This window comes from Phasianus colchicus, chromosome 2 (genome assembly GCF_987193195.1).
Source record: "Phasianus colchicus chromosome 2, bPhaCol1.hap1.1, whole genome shotgun sequence".
NCBI lineage: Eukaryota > Metazoa > Chordata > Aves > Galliformes > Phasianidae > Phasianus > Phasianus colchicus.
The window spans coordinates 41,244,954-41,267,440 of NC_143437.1; the positions used below are offsets into that span (position 1 = coordinate 41,244,954).

General features: G+C 36.0%; 1 protein-coding gene across 1 annotated transcript in view; it reads left to right on the plus strand.

Annotated features, from left to right (window-relative positions):
* The window catches only part of THBS2 (thrombospondin 2), a 33,700-nt gene extending 12,823 nt beyond the window's left edge, over window positions 1-20,877 (plus strand). The window contains exons 10-22 of the mRNA XM_031613323.2: window positions 462-635; window positions 1,093-1,220; window positions 1,327-1,479; window positions 2,493-2,711; window positions 6,233-6,340; window positions 7,990-8,149; window positions 9,602-9,720; window positions 10,921-11,155; window positions 14,191-14,418; window positions 14,841-15,112; window positions 15,956-16,053; window positions 18,053-18,192; window positions 18,878-20,877. Coding sequence (XP_031469183.2) covers window positions 462-635; window positions 1,093-1,220; window positions 1,327-1,479; window positions 2,493-2,711; window positions 6,233-6,340; window positions 7,990-8,149; window positions 9,602-9,720; window positions 10,921-11,155; window positions 14,191-14,418; window positions 14,841-15,112; window positions 15,956-16,053; window positions 18,053-18,192; window positions 18,878-18,885 — 2,042 coding nt within the window. The 3' untranslated portion in view covers window positions 18,886-20,877. The remainder of the gene's footprint in view (window positions 1-461; window positions 636-1,092; window positions 1,221-1,326; window positions 1,480-2,492; window positions 2,712-6,232; window positions 6,341-7,989; window positions 8,150-9,601; window positions 9,721-10,920; window positions 11,156-14,190; window positions 14,419-14,840; window positions 15,113-15,955; window positions 16,054-18,052; window positions 18,193-18,877) is intronic.
* Window positions 20,878-22,487: the final 1,610 nt, after the last annotated feature.

The window sequence follows — 22,487 nt, forward strand, 5'->3', positions numbered from 1 at the left end:
GAATGAGTTACCAAATAAGAATAAAAATATAAATGCTTCATTGAGCATAGTTACCTTAAAGTCCTGGAGCTCAGGTATGGCTCAGCAGAAGTTTGTGTACTGTAGATACATGCTGCTGTTTGTACAAAATGAAAGCTTAGAATGGAGCTTGGAAGCCACTGTACTTGCTCTGATCAGCTTAAGTGGAAATGCACCATGCCAGTGGGTGCTACGTGCTGTTTTGTATTATTGGCCAAAAAATGCCTATAAAGCAGTTGGGTACTTTTTATTTGCTTGTTTGTTTCTCAAATATTGTTATCTCAGTATAAGGCTTTGTCAGCATCTTTCTTCCTCTGTGTGTAGTGAGAAACTGTTTTCAGTCAGGGATCTGAAGAAAGGAATGTTGTTGTTGGCACCAATTGTTGTTCCCTGTATTTTGCCTGTGATGCTCTTCTCCTTTATTCTATCTCCACCTATTCTAGTGAATGGCCAATGGGGTCCTTGGTCTCCATGGTCTGCTTGCACTGTTACCTGTGGAGGAGGAATCCGTGAGAGATCTCGCCTCTGTAACAGTCCAGAGCCACAGTATGGAGGAAAGCCGTGTGTGGGAGATACTAAGCAACATGATATGTGCAATAAGAGGGATTGCCCAATTGGTTGGTATTTAATCATTTTTTACTTAGTTTGTCTACTTATCATTGCTTTTGTTTCTGCAGTGGAAAAATCTTTAATTAACACTACAGAAATTTGCTAATTAAATCTTTGTTACAGGAGAGCACCTCTAAGTTCTCTTGTGTACTGTTTAGTACAGTGGGATCTTAGATATATTCTTGATGCTGGCTTCTCTTGAGCAAGGATGCTCAAGAGGATGCTTTTCAGTCAGATCCTGAAAGTCTGTTGCATGTTCAAATGGATTTAGCAATCTGCAATATTTTCATAGTAATATCAATATCAATATTTAATGACCTTAATTTGTAGGGTTTTTTTCTTGTGAATTGGCTGTATCAGTTGTGATCTAAGCTAATGAATAGAGAAGAGCTGTTTCTTAAGTGGTCTTACGTGCCCTTTTGTGCTCCTAACTCAATTTGTGCTTTCTTTGTATGTCTTTTCCAGATGGTTGTTTGTCAAATCCTTGCTTTCCTGGAGCAGAATGCAACAGTTACCCAGATGGATCTTGGTCATGTGGGCCATGTCCAGCAGGTTTTCTTGGCAATGGCACAGTCTGTGAGGATCTTGATGAGGTACTGACTTTGTTTTCATTAACATATGGAAATTGCTGTGAAGATTTAGTTATCTGGGAATTACATGGGCATCTAATTGGTTTCTTCTTTCTTCCCTTTCCTCCAGTGTATAGCTGTGTCAGATGTTTGCTTTAAGGTGAATCAGGTCCATCGCTGTGTGAACACGAATCCGGGTTTCCACTGCTTGCCATGTCCTCCACGTTATAAAGGAAGTCAGCCCTATGGAGTAGGGCTGGAAGTTGCCAAGACAGAGAAGCAAGTAAGTGATGTTGAAGAGAATCTTATGGCCCAGAAGCTGAATAATTGTCACCAAAAGTGTCTGAATGAAAAAGTGATAAACTTGTGTGCAAAACAAAGATAACATGAAGTAGACAACTCCTGAACTCCTGTTCCTGGTTACTTTTTTGTTTGTGTGGCAAAACACTAATTATTTTATAATTTTTTTAATTTATTTTTTCTCTAGATATTTGCCTAGGCCCACTGTTGATAAAATGTTGACAGTGGGCATTTGTCTGTTTTGCACTGCTTTGTCTCAGGGTTATGTATCTACTCAGGATATCAGAAAGTGAAGAATCAAGTTATTCTCATGAGAAAAGTATTGCTGTTAATGTGGATGTCATCAGACATAAGTCTGAATTCCAAATTCCATTCAGCCAACACCTATCAATGGGGAAAGATAGAAGAAATTAGAAGTGATATTGAAAATTATGGTTTGTTAGATAGGACAAAAACATTAAAACAAATGCCACAGGATGCCCCCTCTCTGCTTCTGAATAAGTTTGTGGTTAGTTCAATGTATGAAGACTAAACATAAAACATCTTGCATAAGATTCTCAGATCCTGCCAAAGAAAATAAGCAAGGTAACTAATCTTTCTTGAGGAGAATGTTGAAAACTCATTAAACTGTCGTTTGATGCAAGAAAAAAAAAATGTAGTCCTTACATACTGACAGCCAGACTACTAAAGTAAACAGGTGAGTATAGTTTACTTTGTGGACATCAATGGCCCATGAAAAAAAGCAGATGGAGTTCTGAAAATGCCAGCCACTTCAGTTTCTTTTGAATAATAGCCATATTTTTCCTGTTTTCTTTTACTTATTTTCACTGTACTTATTGCCTGAAGATGTGAACTGACAGCAATGTGACTTACTAACCACACTTAAAGCAAAGTTGCTGTTTTGAGCAACAGATGACTGATCTGCTTTTGACAAAACTGAGGCAGACAGCTGGCTGCAATTGTTATGTGTCAATGAGTGTGCTTTGTTTGCTGCAGGTCTGTGAACCTGAGAATCCGTGCAAAGACAAGACACACAGCTGCCATAAATCTGCAGAGTGCATCTATCTAGGCCATTTCAGTGATCCTATGTACAAATGTGAATGTAGGACAGGTTATGCCGGTGATGGACGCATCTGTGGTGAGGATTCAGATTTGGATGGATGGCCGAATAATAACTTGGTCTGTGCTGCTAATGCTACGTATCATTGTGTGAAGGTAGGTGATGAAGTTAAAACATAACTGAACTTTCCCTTTTTTTCTAAATAGTTGTGAATCATAGTTATCGGCGTCAAGCTGGTGGTGATTACATTTCAGTTTTGGCTGTTATAGCATACTTATTTTCTGGGAGATTCTGAGAAATGTGTATTCACTTAACACTGTATCCAAAAAGGGATTCTCTGTTGAAATCCAGAGTCAGGTTTTTTTCCTATTTAGTATACGTAGAAAGCCTATGAGTAGAGTCAGTGTACTGAATAGGAGCTGCCACAACTAGCTAGAACTAAACAATCTCTGGTGCAGGTGAGTAGGAAATCCTAATTGCAAGGCTTGTTACGAGATCCTGATAGTCAATTAAGATCTATGCTTTTGAATGCTTCTTTGAACTAACCCTTCTTTTTAAAGAGTTACATTGTGAAAACAAATTCAGAGCCTGAGATAAATTTTGGCAATAGTAAACTGAGATGAACAAGTATTAGTAACTGGACAGTTTTCTTAATTGCAAAAGCTCAGTGAAAGAGAACAGGAGGTTCGGCCACTCTCCTTTCAAAGAGATGGAGTTACAGCTCTCAGCCCTTCTGCAGGAAATGACCTACCTGCCATACTGATTCTAGATCTTTTTAGACTGTTCTCTGCCCTTTCTGTCTGAGTCACAGTAGTGAAAAAGGAAAGATTGGTAAGCAAACAAATAGGGAAAGCACCAGGGAGCCTAAAAATGGCTGTATGTAAGTTTTGCAGACGTTGCTTATCATGGTATGTCCCCTGGGACTGGGTTCTGTGCTCATCTGAAATGTTGTAATTCTTGGTTTCCTAGCTTGGTTTTTCTTATAGCAGAAATTCCTGAAAACAAAGGTGAATACAAATATTGTAGGCGTATTGTGAGGAAGTTACTCTGCTGAACAAAACTGGGCTGGAAGTTGTTCTAGGTCCAGTGGTTTAAACATAGCCCAAGTATCTGAGATGTGAAGGCCCTCCCAATAAGTAATACCCTCAACTCAGTTCTGAGTGGTCACCTCATTGTCAGTTGAAAGGCAGGCACAGCACAGAGGGGCATGCATTCTTAAAGTAGCAAATCAAGTAACTGGGACAAAATAAGCTATACCTGAAGGTGAATGGTCAGATTTAGATACCTATGAATTAAATGCTTGCATCAGTGGACTACCTACATATTTTCACTCAGGCATGTTCTCAAGTATTTTACTGAATCATTTGTGGCTTCAAGGGTGATACTTTCTGTACTTAGCATTTCAGATTTGTTGTGGGTTTTTTTGTTTTATTTTTCCTTTTCTCACCCAGAATGGAAGCATTTCGGTTTCTCCCTCTAAGTTAAAACAGTCTACCTCTAAACTGTTGTGAAGTACTAGTGCAGTAACGTTCAATTAAAAAAAAAAAAAAGTGGAAAAAGAAATGCAAAAATAATAAATGGGTTTTTTTAGTTGTTAACAATAGGAATAAAAATCAAGAGAGTTTGAAATCAGGTGGTTTAAGAGAGTCAGAAGTTACTTCTATTAATCCAGCTGAAATTGTGAATTTGGCCTTTTTCAGCACAAGGGAGTTTGAGATTTTGTAGGAAATATGAAACTCAAACACTGAATGTCCTCATCCTCACTGATGTCTGCTCATCGTGTTTCCAGCCAGCTCAGCAATTGCAGTTCACATATTCATTCTTAGTTCCTGTCATCAAGATTTGCAGCATGTTGACTCCAGATGTAACACAAATGATTAATTTTTACTAAGTGCCCAACATACTGAACCCATTCAGAAAAACCTGTTCCGAAGATTAATTCATGTTTTCTACAATTTGTGTGTTGATCTAGTAGAAACATTTAAGGGGTGAAACACCTTGAAAATTCTAGGTATTTTCAGATTGTTGTATTCATTACAAAATATCCTACTTCTTTTTTTTTTAAAAAAAAAAAAAAAAGCAACCCCAAAACTTCTTTCTTTGAGCTGTTGTTGTATGAAAATTTATGTACTGTCTAAGCAAATCTATATGCATATAGTTGTAAATAATAATAATCTTAGCAATATTTGTTAATGTAAATCTGTTTTTCATTCACATGATAGTTAATCTTTTTTTCCGTTGTTACTGTACTAGCATAGAACTTGATTAACAGATGAACCAAAGAAACCTTGTTTCTTGTAGGTTAACTTCCCAGGAGCGAAGTGTGATGTATCTAAGTCTTCTTTCTAATAGCTAGTGAGAGGCTTTTTGAGTACACCGGTTGATCTCTTCCCTCTACATAGCTACTACTTCCTAAAGCTTATGGGAAGTGGCTACACTTGAGGTATTTGCATTACTACTGGGTTTCTATGGAATTAGACTCAAATCTACAGAGAGTACAGGTGAACAAACTTGTAGATACAAACATAGAAAGTGATTGAAGAAGTTTTGACTGATTTTTATTCTTTTTTTTTTTTTCCCAAAAATACATATAGAAATAGAAATCTACAAAATCATTTTATATTACTGGATTGCTAGTAATCAGTTGGACAGTCAAGGCCATCCACAACTATTTGATAAAAATGTGCCATGAAAAGTTTGGAGTTACATTATGCTTTTCATACTTGTGATGAATGTTCCAGTTTTCTTCCTTGAATTGTCTCCAGTATTTGAACTGCTGAGATTTAAAAAAATAATAAAAAAAAGAGCCTGGGAATATTACTGGAATATTCATGTATTACAAAAAGTATTTCTGCAGTCTGTTGGCAAATTCTGTTTTGGTCTGAGATAGACATGGAATGTGAGAAAGTGAGAATAACACTTTAAGAGGTATATTTGTTATTAGCAAATGATACAGTTGCAATTTACTTTTCCTTTCAATGAAAGTACTAAAACTACATGGAAATACTTGTTAAAGTTTTACATCTTAGGTTAGACTTAAAAAATACAGCTTTATTCATTTAAAATAATAATTCTTTGCAAAACTCCATTACAAAATAAATACATTTACTTTTTGTTTTCAAAGCTCTGTCTGCATGAGAGAGCAAAGATGTTCTTTTTTAGGACAGCTGAAAGGCCCATTTTCCAAAACTCTTGCTTACAGTGTTCTCCTTATTGCTCTGTACTTCTTCATTCCAGTAACTTTCCATATGAACAGCTGTTTCTGAAGATCATCTCCTGGCTTGTGTATTTTTCTGGCAAAAAAGCCTGTTCATTTTATATGTAATCTTCAAACATACATCACCAGCTGTCTATAAAAAGTTGATGTAAGCGATCGTGTGTGCGTGTGGTGTGTTTGTTCTTTGCTAGAGATTTTCATCTAAAATTTTCTCGGAACATCCCCTTTACAGAAAGAGAGCTGGGAAACAGAATGATTTGCAGATGCATTTCACTTACTGTACAATATGAAAGCAGCAAATTAACTACTATCTTTGGCAACAAACACAGATCCTTTAAAAAGTGTTTGTGGATGACTGTTTGTTTGCTTTCTAGCCTGTGGTGGTGGTACCATATCTGCACTTCTGTTCAGGCAAGTCATTCTCACATAATGTAAAGATCAATTATTTCTTTTGATCAGGATAACTGCCCCCTCCTGCCTAACTCTGGCCAAGAAGACTTTGATAAAGATGGCAAAGGAGATGCCTGTGATGAAGATGATGACAATGATGGTGTTGAAGATGACAAAGTAAGATGCTTTTGTGTTGTCTGTACCTCTGACATAAACATCTGTTTCTAATTACAAGTGATGACTTGTTTATTGTTCAGAACTTCAACTAAGTTACTCTGCACTACTTTCCTTGAATGATGCCTGCTGCAGAGTAAAATTGTTGCATCAAATGAGATGTAATACTGGGAAGAGCAAAACAGCCCAGGGAGCCTGAGGCTGAGCTAAATTCTCTGTATTGGCTCTGAGTTCAGTGGTGTGCATGAAAACAGCTTAATTAAACTCTTTATTTTGTGATGAAAAATGATAGCTCCATTGTATTTTAAAAAGCTGATAGATATTATATCTGATATATGGTGGAAACAAGATATAAGTAATGTAACTGTAAACATAGGGAGCATCAAAGAGAAGTGACAAGAGGAAAGTAATAAGCCTGGTTCATGCTTCCATCTTTTAAGTATGCCCACAAGATTGAAATTTGTATAGTTGTGTTACCTGAAAGATAGGTGGTTAGTCTAAACCTGTTATTCCTTTACATTAAGCAAATGGACAGAAGTATCTTTCATTGTGCTTTTTCTGAATATGTTTAGGTTCGGATGCATGAACTGATACTAAAAAATTACAGTTGTTCTTGGTTACCTTCACAAGAAGCCTAGATGCTCTGAGCTAGACTGTAACTACTAGTTCAGTTTTATGCACAGTATAAAATTTTTATTTGCTCTCTATCATCTCTTTCAATGCATAAAATATGTGTCTGAGGAATCTGAAATGTTGATCTAAAAAATAGTTTCCTGGTAGAGAATGTTGTTTTTTGCTTTCACAGAGGAAAAGTAGTTTGAAGATATTTTCAAATTACTCCCTTCAGATTCCACAATTCTGATCATCTCCTCAATTTCACTACTTTGATTTGGTTTGGTGATCCTTTACTTTTACACAGAGTACTTCCTCATGGCTGTGCAGAAGACCATGTTTAGTTTGAAGATGCGTGAAGCATGAGAAATCTTATTCTACCAAACTTTCAGCTTAGGGGTTGAACTGAGATGTAATTTTAAAAGTTCCACTAAAAGGAATGGCTCTAAAGAAAAATATTTTGGATCAAAGAGTATTTCATTTAAATTTTGCTTTTTAGCATCTTTTATACTTTATTATTGTGTGCAATAATACATATGCAGTACCCACAAAAATAAATTCTTGTTTAAAATTAAAAATCAAAACATTTGACTTAAAACTGAGAATATTGATACTAGATTGCTCCAAAAAAGTCAGAGTATTAATTCTTGTTTTTTCCAAAGAAAAATGCTGCTGCCGTTGGACTGATTCTAAGCACATCCCGCTTTTGAAAAAATTGTGTGTTCCAGTGAGATATTTTCAATGAAATTACGGAGTACAGTTCCAATTTAAAATGTGTGTTTCTCTTCTAGTGAGATACAGTATGCATTTAGCATGCCTTGTACAAAAACACAAAATACACAGTAAGCCTGGCTGTCCAGAAACCATCCCGTTAGCATTATGATTTTCAGCTTAGTTACAGTTTGTCCAATGGAAAAATCACGTATTTGTGTCTTGATTCATCTGTTCAAGATCAATAGAAAGATTTACCACCAAATGCTCATGTGACCTCAATTCAAATTGTGACTTATGTTCTTAAATGTTTTATTTCTTCTCACTAGGACAATTGCCCTCTTCTGTTCAATCCTCGTCAGTTTGATTATGACAAAGATGAAGTTGGTGACCGCTGTGATAATTGCCCTTATGTGCACAACCCTGCACAGATTGACACAGATAATAATGGAGAGGGTGACTCATGTGCTGTGGATATTGATGGAGATGGTATGTTTTCGGTTTTGAGAATGAAGTTATGAAGCTATGAGCACACTTTTTGTGTAGTCAATGATTTGTGGTCATTGAGACAAGCTGCCTGCTTTTCTACATGAAATAAAATCAAGTCTAACTGCTCAAAAATGCCAGAGAAAACTAAGGTTCCTTTGTTATATGTTAGTATAATGTCCCTAAATTAATACAGTGGATACTATTGAAGAATAAAATCACAGCAAATCTTTTGTCAACATAATCTTAAAAACAAAATCTTTTCTTTTCTTCTTCTGTAATCCAAAGTAATCTGGATCTAATAGTTTCGCTGACTTTTCTCCTTTTGACATTTTAGGGAGGGAGAAGAAACTTGAATATCCACCCAGTTAAGACAATATCTGTAGAAAATTAATCTGCTTTTCTTTATGAAAACAGTGCAAAACCCATAGGAGTCCAAATATGCATTTCTTTTTGCCTTGTAATTTTATTAAAGGTGTTTAATTCATGTACAAGTACAAGTACTGCCTATGTGAACCAGATTCCATCAGAATAAGGACAGGAAAGTCATTTAAATATTCTTTTAAAATTAGTATCCTTATGGATTCTCATAAATAAAAAATACCACAAATATTATAAGTTGAAGAAATCTGGTTTTGGATTTCTTTCAGCAAACATAGAAACTTTTGGCTGCTTGGCTGATATGATCTTCTAAATGTTTTGACTGCTTTCATCCTTCATATCATCAGGTTCTTAGTAGTACTGCTCATGGGACTTCTGCATATCTGCTTGGAAAAAGGAATGCAATTGTATGCTGTTGGCTTAAAGACTACAGAAATATCCAGGGAATATTAGTGTAGGAGAATGTCCTTGTGTCCTTTCTGGACAGATAGGCCTACATATCTTGATTTTGTCCACTGTATAATTAGGTTTCCTGAGGGAACATTTTCTATTGAAAATTTGGCATGCAGTACAATAAATGATGCATGTGTTCTGGTAAAATGAAATCATTTAGAGCTGAGGCAGCTGAATGCTAATGCAGTTGTTTCTGTACAAAACTAGTCAGACATTCCACCATGATATAGCTATGCATTTTTTGTCATTCCTTATAGTGTCTGCAAAGGAAATACAAATCAAATTAATTAAAAAGTACCCCACCTCTTCAGCTATTTTTTCAACAAATATAGAATCTATGAGAAAGGGCTAGAGTCATAAGTTTTAGCCCTTCCTCTTAGCGAAATATGCCAGAAAAATGCATATAGAAGTGTTTACTGTAAAAAGAAAAGTTTTATTGATGCTATCTTTGTTTTTTAATATTAGTCTCTTCACCATTTCATGATGCAGGAATTACGTTGTAGCAATGAGAGAGTCTGAATTCTGTAAGAGCATTATTTTTTACTGATGACTGTGGAGTCTATGATTTGTGCTGGACATCATACCATTTTGATTTCTTTATTCTTTTTTTTTTCCCCACAGACATCTTTAATGAAAGAGATAATTGTCCTTACGTTTATAATACAGACCAGAGTGATACAGATGGTGATGGAGTTGGTGATCAGTGTGATAACTGCCCGCTAATGCATAATCCAGACCAGGTAAATGTTAGGTACCACTTAATTAATGATAAGATCAGAACAAGGACAACGAAAAGAAGAAAAATATCTGAGGAAATAGCTGTACTATTCCATAGTGCAGGTAAACTGAAGGAAGTGTGCTGGATACATGCATCCAATATCTTCACGCCTGCTCTTACCACAGTAAATAACATCAATTTAAAGTGTTTAAAGATGCACTTTCAGATATAGAAATCCAAGACAAAGCTACTGGGGCTGGAGTGGCTCTGGGATAAAACACACCTTGTTTTACTCACACCTATAAACCACAGGGCTCTTGTATGGTACGATTTTAAGGCGTTAGTGTGTGGCTGTAGATTTGGAAATTGAGTAATATAAAATGGTTCTTATTCCTGTGGATTCTCTGCCCAAAACAAAAGGGCCAGGAAAGGAAATTGGCAGAAACTCCAGCTGTTTGTCTAAGGATACAGAACAGTTCAGAAGGGTGAAAGGTAAGAACGAGGGAAGTAAACTATTTTTTCAGTAGTTTCCCCTACTTCAATTTATTCCTTTTTTTTAAAAAAAACAACAACAACAACAACAACAACAAAAAACACTTAATGTTCTGGAAGTTAGAACAATGCAGAGATGATGGAATTTGCTTGATTGTAGGATTCATAATGTAACTGAGGTCAACCTCAATCTTTCAAACTATAAAAAAACCGAACGTATCAATCTGGATTATATGCGAGATGCACAGATTACACAGAACTGAATTATCTTGGAATAACAAATTGACATGAGGGAATATTTAGCTTCTTGACCTGCATGCTATCATACACAGTCCCTCATGACAAGTCAGAATAGCTTCAGGGCTGTATTTGGTATGCTCAGATTTGTCAGTCCGCATGCAGGAAAGTAACATCAAGTGTTATAGAAGCAGTCAGATAAATACACTGCCTGGGCTGCAACTCCCACATGATCTCTAGAATGAAAACATTGTCAGTCATGGCAAAAGACCTGCCTTGGAAATGGATCAGAGACCAGGTCTGATGCTTTGACAGTAGCATGAGTAGCTATACTCTTTCAAAATAACATTTCTGCTTTAAGCATGGTTATCATCACAATATCATTTGTCTGCAGAGAAGTCTTGAAGAGAAATTTTGAAAAATTAAGTACCAGGCTACTGGTATTGGTATTTTATGTGCATAATAAAAGTCACAAACTTGCTTCTTTTGGTAGACTGATGCAGATAATGACCTTGTTGGTGACCAGTGTGACAACAATGAGGACATTGATGAAGATGGCCACCAGAACAACCAAGATAACTGCCCTTACATTCCCAATGCTAACCAGGCTGACCATGATAAAGATGGTAAGGGGGATGCCTGTGATCCTGATGATGACAATGATGGTATTCCAGATGACAGGGACAATTGCCGCCTCAGATACAACCCTGAGCAAGAGGACTCTGATGGTAAGAACAATGTTACATCAATTTAATTTAGTCCTTAGTATCCAGTTCTGACTTTGGGGTAGTAATTTTTGATGAAAATGAAGTCTCTTTGAGATCAAACAGACTTACGACAGTTCAGTCAGTTGAATGGAACTGCTCTAGCTAATTTGGCCCAGAGCTAGAGCAGTAGACAACTTCGAGAGGGTCTTAAACACAGTTGTGTATTTATAGGTAAATACCTGCCAGAATTTTTTTGAGTGTTTTCATATTTATTTTAGTCTTGAAATGAGATATAAAAGGAAAACCTGGAAATTTAAGACAATAGAAATTAAAACTGAAATGAATGATATCCTTTGTTTTCAAAACAAGCTGTTTTCTGATAATTAATATAGAAAAAATACAGCCTACTGCTGTTCTTTGTTTTTTTTTTTCCCAAAAGCTGACTATTACTGCAGCTTAAGTAAAAAATTAATATTGATTTTAAGTTATTTTTCTAGTAAGTATTTTTAAGAGGCGCTTTTCTCAAAATCAGTTTATAGGTAAGTAGCTTTAATATGTTTTGGTAATACATGTGTCACTGTGTAAGAAATAGATTCATAATTCTTCCCTTCTCCAGTTCTTGCCCTAAAACATTGCTCTTTTCAACAATCCTTCTTTGTGTTCGGTGGAATTTCAGTAATGAAATAGTGACATTTTACAGTCACAAATGTTATTTATGAAACATCTGATCCTTTGAAAACCTTGAATGTTATATGTCTCCAATAATTGACCTTGTAGACAATTTACTGGTATCACTGAGTACTTACATTGGTGAAAATGAAAGCAGAATTTGGTACCAACGTAGTACGGTTTTATGCACATTTAGAAAGACAAAATCCTGTGCCTGAGTAAGGTAAGACAACTGCTGTTGTCTGAAACAACCAGTTTGTTTGGTATCAGTAGTAGCACTTTACCCTGTAATCAAATCAGGTAATAGAAACATCTTTGTACTTGCTAATTTCTGGAAAAGCCTCTTAATTATAGAAATATTCCAAAATAAGGGTACCTCCAAATTGGCGTAATTTGTTTTAGCTGTCACCTGTGTCTTTTGAGTGAGTATGCATTATGCTTGTGTAAGTATTTACAAAAAGAGTAAATTTTAAACAATTTAGGCAGCTCATCACTGTCATCAGTGGCAATCCCAAGAGAGATATTGGAAAAATGATAAATAAAGCCAAAATATGCTCCCACGCTCTTGCTGATGTGAACTACATCATTTAAAGATGAGACCTTTGAGAGAACTGTTGGATGTGGCTGAGTAAACAAATGCTTTCTAACTTTTCTTGACATAGTCAATGTTGTCATCAACAGCTCAGTACCAAATGGCTGTCAGCAGGACATTCAGTGAATAATTTAATTATCCTATGACTCAAGAATTACCCCTTTGATACTGGCAAGGGGAATACAATTGGAAATAAACAGGTGCAGGGACACACAGCTGGTCAGGATTCTGTGTTCTCCAGGGCCAATTTCCAGGGTGAAAAATGGGACTATTTTACAATGTAGCTGAACTACTGAAAGTCTCTGAATTATTAAACTCTTTAGCTTTCCCTAACTACCCTTTTTGGCTGTAGCCTAAATCTTGTTCTACTTTTTTTCTGAAAGCTTTGTACTTGAAAAATGCTGTGCTTGTTAGCCATAGCTATGCAGCTTCTCATTTGACCGTGTAGCATCTATTAATATCTCCACAATGAGTTGGTTGAATCACTGCTATTTTCCATTGTGTTAATTCCCAATTTCTTGAAAGAGTCATAAATACCTTTCAAAAAGCAGATGCACAGACTTGTGAAGATAGAAATAAATTAGCTGGCAGTTCCAGTTTAGAATAGTATCCAGTGTAATATCCAGTTGTTTCTGCTGTAAGAGTCAGATATTTTTGAATTTATTTTTGTACTTTCTTAGGTAAGTCATTCTTTAAGTGCTTGTTTTAAGTAATATGTATGTCACATGTTGACAGTAGCTTCATCGCTGAGAATTTTTTTGATGCCTTCCTTCATCACTTGCTATTTCTGGCAAAATGCTTCTACTGATTTTTCTACCAATGTTATGTGTAAATTAAGGAAGAAGGTATTTATTTATTTTAGTATTGAGTGTAGTAACTGTAGCTAAGTTACATGGATGCATTTTTAGATTGTCTAAAAAGCTTCTTGTATTTCATACGACAACTTAATATTTCTATTTCTCTGAGGCTAGTCCTTCTGTACATAGTAATTCCTTGTTTTCTTGCATTTTCCTAAAGTGCTATCTTTTATCTAAAACAGATTGTTCTACTCAGAAGTGAAAGAGTAACTAAGCATGTTTACATTTATTACTGTAAATGCACTGGGTGGATTGTTGCTGTGCAAGTCTTCAGACGGATTTAATAAGTCTTAAAAAGTCTTTGATACTATAGAGAGATTTATTAATTTGCAGTAGGACTAATATTTTAGCATGTGCAGCATAAATGAATTCAAACAATATTAAAATGTGGTCTTGCATCAGATCATAAAATCCGAATGGCTTGGATTGGAAGGGATCTTAAAGCCTATGCAGTTCCAACCTCCCTACCATGGGCAAGGACACCACCCCCAGATCAGGCTGCCTTGGCCCCTGTCCAATCTGTCCTTGAATGCCTCCAGAGATGGGGCATGTTTTGGGACTGAATTGTACTGAAAATGTAATACAAATATTAGTGAATTAAATCAGCATAAGAAACTTCCAAGTTCCCCATTGCTGATTCTGAAGCACTGTATATAGACTAGCATCCAGATTGATCACTGTTGTAAACCACTGATGGGATGTGTTTATTAGGAGGAATTTTGGCCTGGATCCAGGTTGATGACTTATTCCATTCATTACCAGCAACATATCAAATGTTCATTTGAAATGAACATTTCTAGAGAATGAAGCTCTATGGAAAGTATTCTTTAAAGAAAATGATACACTCATAACCATCATAAATTTCTTCCATTAGTACCAGAGCAGTTAGAGTGGTTAAATTGCTAACAATTGCATTTCCTTATTGCTTTTACTTACAGGTGATGGCAGAGGTGATATTTGCAAAGATGACTTTGACAATGACAATGTTCCGGATATTTTTGATGTATGTCCTGAAAATAATGCCATCAGTGAAACTGATTTCAGGAAGTTCCAGATGGTCCCTCTGGACCCCAAGGGAACAGCTCAGATTGATCCCAACTGGGTTATTCGCCACCAAGGCAAGGAACTGGTGCAGACTGCCAACTCTGATCCTGGAATAGCTGTAGGTGAGTATCAGATTGTAAGCCAGCATCTTTGGAGAAGAAATCAGTGATCTATTATTTTATCATCAGTGATCATATATTTTAGTGTTCCAAAGTTGGAACTGAAACTTGAGGTTTATACATCCAAATTAAAAACAACTCAGTGCTGTTTGCTTTTGTTGACCATTCAGCTTGTCACTGACTGTAACACAGGTGAAATATCAAGTTGAAGAACTTGACATAAGCGTAGTACCTGTTGCCTTCAACACTTCTTGTAAATTACTTATTTTTCTCTAGAAGTCTCCATAGGGTAGATAAGCAAGTGAAATTACCTCCTTTCTAAGAGACTAGAAACAAAAAGTCTGAGTCAAAGCTAGGATTCCTGAGTGTTGGTGACCAGACCCTGCGTTGTAACACAGTGGTTCTTGTCTTGTGTTTTCTCCCAGGTTATGATGAGTTCAGCTCTGTTGACTTCAGTGGCACATTCTATGTTAACACAGACCGTGATGATGACTATGCTGGCTTTGTTTTTGGCTACCAGTCCAGCAGTCGGTTTTATGTTCTAATGTGGAAGCAGGTCACTCAGACATACTGGGAGGACAAACCCACCAGGGCTTATGGCTATTCTGGTGTGTCGCTCAAGGTAGTAAATTCAACAACTGGTACTGGTGAACACTTGAGAAATGCTCTTTGGCATACAGGAAACACCCCCGGACAGGTGAGAGATTTAAAACTTCAGCACTCTGGTGCATGATGAATCATTTAACACCTCAATTGTTGCAAAAAACCAAACAAACAACAACAACAACAAAACAGATTTTCAGTTCACATGTAATAGCATTTGCCTTGTTTCAAAGAGAACATTACGCATATAAAAATTATGAATGGAAAAAATTACATGTATAAAAGGGAGGGTGTGGTGTGATCCTAAAATGAGTAAAAGATCTCAGTTCTCCACAAATCCTTTGTGACCTTGGTATTGGCACTTGATCCTTCAACATTGCAGCTTGTTTAAATTAAGCTGGGTTTATGCTTCAGCAACCAGTGAGAACAAAAAAAAACAACAAAAAAAAAAGCAAGGAGAGAAAAATTACTGCTGTTCCAAGGAGGGCCCAGCCACAGAAGAATCTTATGCCTTTTGGAAAAGAAGCTAATGGAGCTTTGCACATGAATAGAAATTTCACAGTTTGGAGTTCTTGGAGGAATGATGCCTTGGCCAAGTGTGAGAGTTTTCAAGGAATAATCCTAAGGCAGTAACTGTGAAGCTGTGGTCCCTTTTAATCAGAGGAGTCATTCAGATAGGAAAAGCAACATCAGATCTTACAGTGTGGATGTCTGTGTGCAAACAGGGACAGGACTACATAGTTACAGAAGTGAACTTTCATTACTCTTCATAAAGAGGAATAAATTGTAGTATGCTGGTCATACCATCAGATGTTAAACACTGTTTTTGGTTTCATGCTCTGCAGCAAATAACCTGTGGCTGTGTATTGTCACTGTAGTGGGTGCGTAGCTGCTGAAGCACAGTGTTCCTAATACAGCATTTGTGTTCCTGCCGTAGGTGCGCACTTTATGGCACGATCCTAAGAACATTGGCTGGAAAGATTATACTGCATACAGGTGGCATTTGATTCATAGGCCTAAAACAGGACTAATAAAGTAAGAAATATTTCTGTGCCTCTATATTTTTTAATAGCATAACTTTGATCTCTGATGTAACAGCTATTTTTTCAAGTTCTGTGCTAGTTCTGATAATGATGATGCTTGCATGACAGTTTGTTTCAATATTTAGGGGACCATTTTGTTAACTTATTTTCCGTTTCAGATGTGTTCAATTAGTGGATATTTTACATCAGCTAAACATTCTTAAATTTAAAAAAATAAATTAGAAATATCTCTCAATGGCTCTCTTGCAAGGGAATGAAAACTTCCTAAGAAAAACTCAAAGCAAGATTAGAACATGAGAATCCTTCCCAGCTTCTGGAATTTGAAAGAATGAAATTAATTAGAAACATCAGAATTGCCACAGGGAAGTAGGCCAACCTTCTGTCTATTTCAGCATCCTGTTTCCAGTAGTGCACATAACAAGGAGCTATGGCATATTAGTTATGGCATATTAGTTTACTAATATTTGATATTATGTTCATTCAAGGAATGAACATTAACTGTCTGTCAATTTTATCTTGAACTAAGTACTGTAACTATAAAGTGTGTTTTTCAGTGAGGTAGTCCAATCTCTTGAGGTCTTGTTACTTTGTGTTTAATATGGGTAGGGATGTTGAAATGTAGACAAATTTAGTTAGTCAATTTTATCCAGTTTTCAGGAAAAATGTTTCTTCATCTAAGTCTTCATGCTGCAGCATATATACTGATACAGGTAAAAAAAAACTTGATTTTTTTTCATTCATGTTGCTGTTGCCTGTGTCCTTTTTTGTAGAATCTACTTAGAGTCAGACAAAACATATTTCAAATGGTATCCCACTAGATTAGTCTAGCATGACAAATTCTGTGATCTAGAGCATTAGATTCCTTCATTACTTAGGGCATTTTTTAATAAGAAATAAATAAAAGTGGTTCAGGGGTATCATTATGCTGCAGGGCTTCCCTGCGTTCTCTTGCTGGAGAGGCAAATGAGGTGCAGACTCGTTTGCGGGTGCAGAACAAAAGGCATTTATTCTAGGTGCTTTCCACCTTTTATACTGACACAACACAACAGTTTTCCTGCACAACCAAGACTGGTTACATGTAAGGGTTAGGTGCCTTGTAGGTGTATATGTCTGCTTCAAGTTATTGTTGGGCTTTACCGCTCATTAGCAATACGACAACCTTCTTTATCCCACATCATTATGGAACTATATTGTTTGTACAGACATAGTAATTTAATATTAACATATTCAGATCTACGTAGTATTTTTGGCTCTGCTGTAATCAGTTGACTATAAGCTCACTTCACGTTCGGCTATTTTAAGATACTGAAAACCTAAGAACCTTGACTGTCTCGAGGTGAGAAGTGGAGAATCTAATATAGAGGAACTATCTGGTAGAAAAGGAAAATGAAGAATTCTTTTAGCTCCTGGGTGGATGTCTGAGACGCTCAAGAAAAAGAAATAAATCCTCCTTTTCCAGTTCATGAATTCAGCTGTTTCTGTCCAAATCCTTCCAGCTTTCATTAAGGGCTTAAGATGTCTGAATAAAAATTAAGCATGGCTCCAGTTAATATTTCTTTGACTCTAAAGGGATGGTTCTTCTAATTTGTGACTTTGGCCTTTGCACCAAGAGATAAATAAATCAGTCATTCACATAGCTGTAAAGACAACTTTGTTTTAACCTCTGAGTTCACATGGATAGAGGCTTATCAATGAATACATGACATACTCATGTCTCCTGGTATGAACTGTTTTAAATGAAGAACTGGGAAATCTCTTGCAGATGGTGTGCATAAAATTACTTACAGAACAGCTCCAATACTTCTGATTAATGTATTGTGGCTGCCAGCCATGTGGTCATGAGATAGAGATGAGAAGTGATCCTTACAGTGAAGCTGTTATCTGGTGACTAGCTAAAATTAATTCTGATTTAATTCTTGGAAGCTATTACTATCCCTTAGCAATGGACACTCCATCATTTTCTTAGTCTAATTTATTACCTTTTTTTACAGAGTTCTAGTGTATGAAGGGAAGCAAGTCATGGTGGATTCTGGACCAATCTATGATACAACCTTTGCTGGCGGACGATTAGGTCTTTTTGTCTTCTCTCAAGAAATGGTCTATTTCTCTGACCTCAAATATGAATGCAGAGGTTAGTTATAGAAAATGTCTGGAAAATGCTGATGCCTTTGATATCTTATGGAGCAAGCACAAAATATGGAAATGAAGAATATCCTCCTTTAACTGAAAACAATCTGTAATCTTACAGCCTGTCATGAACCTCAGTTTGTTGAAATACCATGGATGCCCTTTGCCTCTGTAGTAATCTCAATTTGAATAATAAAACCCAGATGTTTAATATTGCCCACCTGGACAAAAATGAGATAAATCTCTGAATGGGATACGCGCTTAGAATTTTCTTTGCATATCCACTTTCCTTTGTAGGCTATTTCAGTGTGTCCTGCGGGCAGAGTTCTGCTTCTGGATCACCCCTCTTTCCAAGTGGCCTGAAAGAGAGTAGACATTAATGAGCATGCATCTGTATCTTGCCTGTTCAAAAATGTTTTGAAATATGGAAAATGCTTTCCCAGGCTTTCTTATGTGATTTTTTTTATTCACATAGATAGGTAGATGCACATACATAAACAAGTGCATCTCTATCTACATATATAGATGAGTACCTATATTTATGTAAATGTTATTATATTCATAGGATAATGCAAAATGGGAAACTTTGTGCTGCATCCTTATACTGTACCATGATGGATCTCTCCTCCTTTCTGATTGAATTCTAAACCAGTAATACAACAATTAATACCTTTTTCTGTTTCTTTCAGATGCTTGAGCAATGGTTGCTGCATTACCAGCAAAGTACTGTAAATGCTATGCAACCTAAACACCTCAGTACATCCTGGTACTCCCATTTTTTTATTTTTGTGTACCTCCTTCCTTGTCCTCTGTCCACATGCTCCAGTGACCAGGAATGCTCCCTGCTGCCAGGAATGCCTCAGCCATCCCTCCACCCAAGTGCCTTCTCAGCCAGGACTAATGAAACCTAAATGTGAGCGTCTGACCCACCACAGAAACAAAAGCAGATTAATACTTCAGAATGCTTTTCTAGAGTGACAACTTAGCAGAACGTTTGCTTGTATTATCTAAAGGAGTAAGATATGAAAATGTGTATTTATATATATATATGGAAAAGAAAAAGGAGAGATGATGATTGTCAGTCATCCTCTTTAAATGAGGAAAAGCAGTGTTTGAATAACTTTATAGGTGTATGGTTGATGCTTTCTTCTTTTGATCAGGGCTGGACTTCACTAATAGAACCTCTGGGTAGTAAAGTAACAGATGACCATGCCAATAGTGATATTAACAATGAAGAAGCTTTTGGAGTATAAAGTGAAGGTTAATTATGAAGATTTCTTGATCTGAGATGTCCTTTAGGTGATGAGGATGCTCTTAATAACTCCCATTAACATGATAGTTGTTAGAAATGTCAGATTGGCAACCTAAAGCATGGCCTAGTATCAGAGAGTTCATTCAGGCCAAAGAGAACTGAACTGGAAACTCCCACGTGAAAGGGAAGAGTGATTCATTTAAGATTCCGAAGCTGTCACCATTGCCTGACTTTCATGAAATGAGTTCCAGTTTTCTCATTTCCATTATGTCTTGTGTTCTTTCATAATAATTAAAAAATAAAAATAAAAAATCATGTGGCCATGTGCAGTAAAACAAGCCCAATCAACTTTCCCACCACTGTTACAAAAAGCACTTTGATGTCTAGTATCCAGATCTGGGATTTTGAAAAGATGGCAACACAATTGTTACTTAATTTGGTAGTATAAGAGATTAAGGTTCCACTTATAAGTATTTTGTTAATATTTATTATAATTATCACACCGAGCTACCTTCTCTGATAATTTATTTTAAAGCATGTCATATGATGCATCAGTAATACATTTATGAATAATGATATTCTAAAGCTGTTTCTAAAAGTGTATCACACTATGTAGATATGGTCGAAGCATGATATACACCTAAGTATAGTTTTGTGGGTTATATTCAAGTATTCATTAAAGTTAAATGAATAATAATGAGGAATTTATAAATGGAACCTTAATATATATCCTGTTACTTTAAGTTTATTATCTTACATTGTTACCTATGTCTGCTGTATATAGAACTTCTTAAAATAATGCTGAAGGGCTACCAGTGCTTATTCTAAACAGATACAACAGTTATTCAGATATACAATAGTATAAACATGTTTAACATTTTAAGTTGTATGAGCTTTGTTCACAAAAAGAACACTTGCTGGTGTAATTTTATTCATTGAATTTACTAATGGAATAAGATGTTATCTCTGCCTTCCTATTGGGTGCAATGAGCTAAATATTGAATCAACTTTTTCTCCCTTGAAATAGATTTTATTGCTATGTTCAATTAGAAAGAAATCCACAATTGCTGGCTTTGTTGCACATTTTATAGGGGTCATATTATCACATCTACTTTGGCTGGTTTTGTTTTTGGTTGTTGTTGTTATTTTTTTTCCAAATCCTCTTCATGAGGTTTTGAAGTGTGTTTCAGTTTCTTTCTTTTGGTGTTTCAATTGTATCCCTGAGTCCCAAGCAGAAGGGAGGGTGACTTCATTAAATGTAATGATTGTAATGGCTGTGTAGGGTTTTTTGTTTTGTTGAAGAGAGACATCAGTACAGGGATGAAGATGTTAATATTTGGACTGTATCATGTTTCCTATTCTATGTAAATTATTTATGATGTTTTTCTTTTATTTCTTTTTCATTTTTCCTTGCAAGTGTGTGTGTGTGTGTGTGTGTGTGTGTGAGAGAGAGAGAGAGAGAGAGATTAATGAAATTTCATTTTGTTTTGCCAAAGATTGTAAATAATTATTTATTTGTTTACATGGACGGAAATTTATCATTTAACGTCCCGATTCATTTAGTCAGATCCTCATCTATATATATATATATATATATATATTTTAAGAAATTAATGATAGGAAATAAACTGTAAAAAGGTTTTATAAAAAAAAAAAATTCTCTTTACCTTTTTTATAGTTTAAATGTTTCTTTAAAGGAATATTCCATTCCCCAAGGCCCTTTGTTAGAGAACTTCTTGCCTTGCTATAAACCAGCTCATTTTAAACTGACCAATAAATCTGCTGCTTGGCTACAGCTTGACAATTGTCTTCTCAGATTGTAAATGACAGGTTTCCTACTCTCAATGACAAGAAACATAGTTCCACATAATACCTTGTCTGGCAAACTATCTCAAGTTTTACTTACTGTGAGTGAGAAAATTTGGTCCTACTTTTTTTTTTCTTTTTTCTTTTCTTTCTGTATTTGTATACACATTTTTGGTTTTGGATCTTGGCTGATGCATTTGAACAAATATGTGATCCTGGTCTGCAAATACTTCTGCTGCATGTCCCATTTAAGTCACTGGGATATGTTTGTGTGAGCGAGGATCGCCTTCCTGCTGGAGAGTTTCAGGAATGAATGCTTAGTGATAACTTACAGTAAGATGCGAGAAATTCTTAGCATGAGAGATCTTCACCATCACTATGAACCCCTCCCAAGGAGGGTTATTTGAATTGGATTAGGAAAAGTCAGTTTTGAGGTATGAACTGTAGTCATCTTCTCTTACAAATAATACCAGCTATTAATTTTCCTTGGCCTGACCAATACTGTGTAACTGTTTGCTTTCCTTTGCTTGTGGTTCCAGTGTGCCAGAGCTGGAGTATTCAGACCATTACACAAGAAAGCCATATATTCTCCAGTACCATCTTTTGATGAATCGTTTAAGCTAATATAAATATCCAGGCCTGTTGAGAGTGGCTCTTTTCTGTTTATGCTGCAAAGATTAAAGTGATGGGCATTGTTCGGGTAATACAGTGATCAAGGTCTTTGCTACCTATGTTCTCAAGAGTCTCTTATAGGCATCTATGAGAACAAGGTTGTCGTTAGTTTTGGGAATTAATGCTTTATAATGACTTGAAAAGAATGAAGGGGGAAAAAAAGAAACTCTTCATGGCAACCAAACCAAAATCTACCAAACAGACCAAGGGAAATAAAGCTATTAAACAAGTGAAATCATACCAACACTGCACTACTAACAGTGTCTCTGAGAAAGAAAAAGTGAATGGAGAACCAAAAAAAGCAGTAACACCTCCTGAACTCTCTACTTAGATCTCTATACCGATTTTTGAAAATGTTCATGAATATTTGCATAATTTTGGAAAAATGAATTTTAAATTTTGGCAGCCTCTGCAGTTCTTGTTCCCAGAGTCCTAAGGTTATAAAAAAAGGCCTGAGATCCCTGGAGAGAAGCTGATTTTTTTGATTAAGGGGAGATGTTGGTGGGACCTGGGTTCCAATTCTGCTACTGACTTGTATGACAATATACAGATCTATTTCTTTTTTTTTT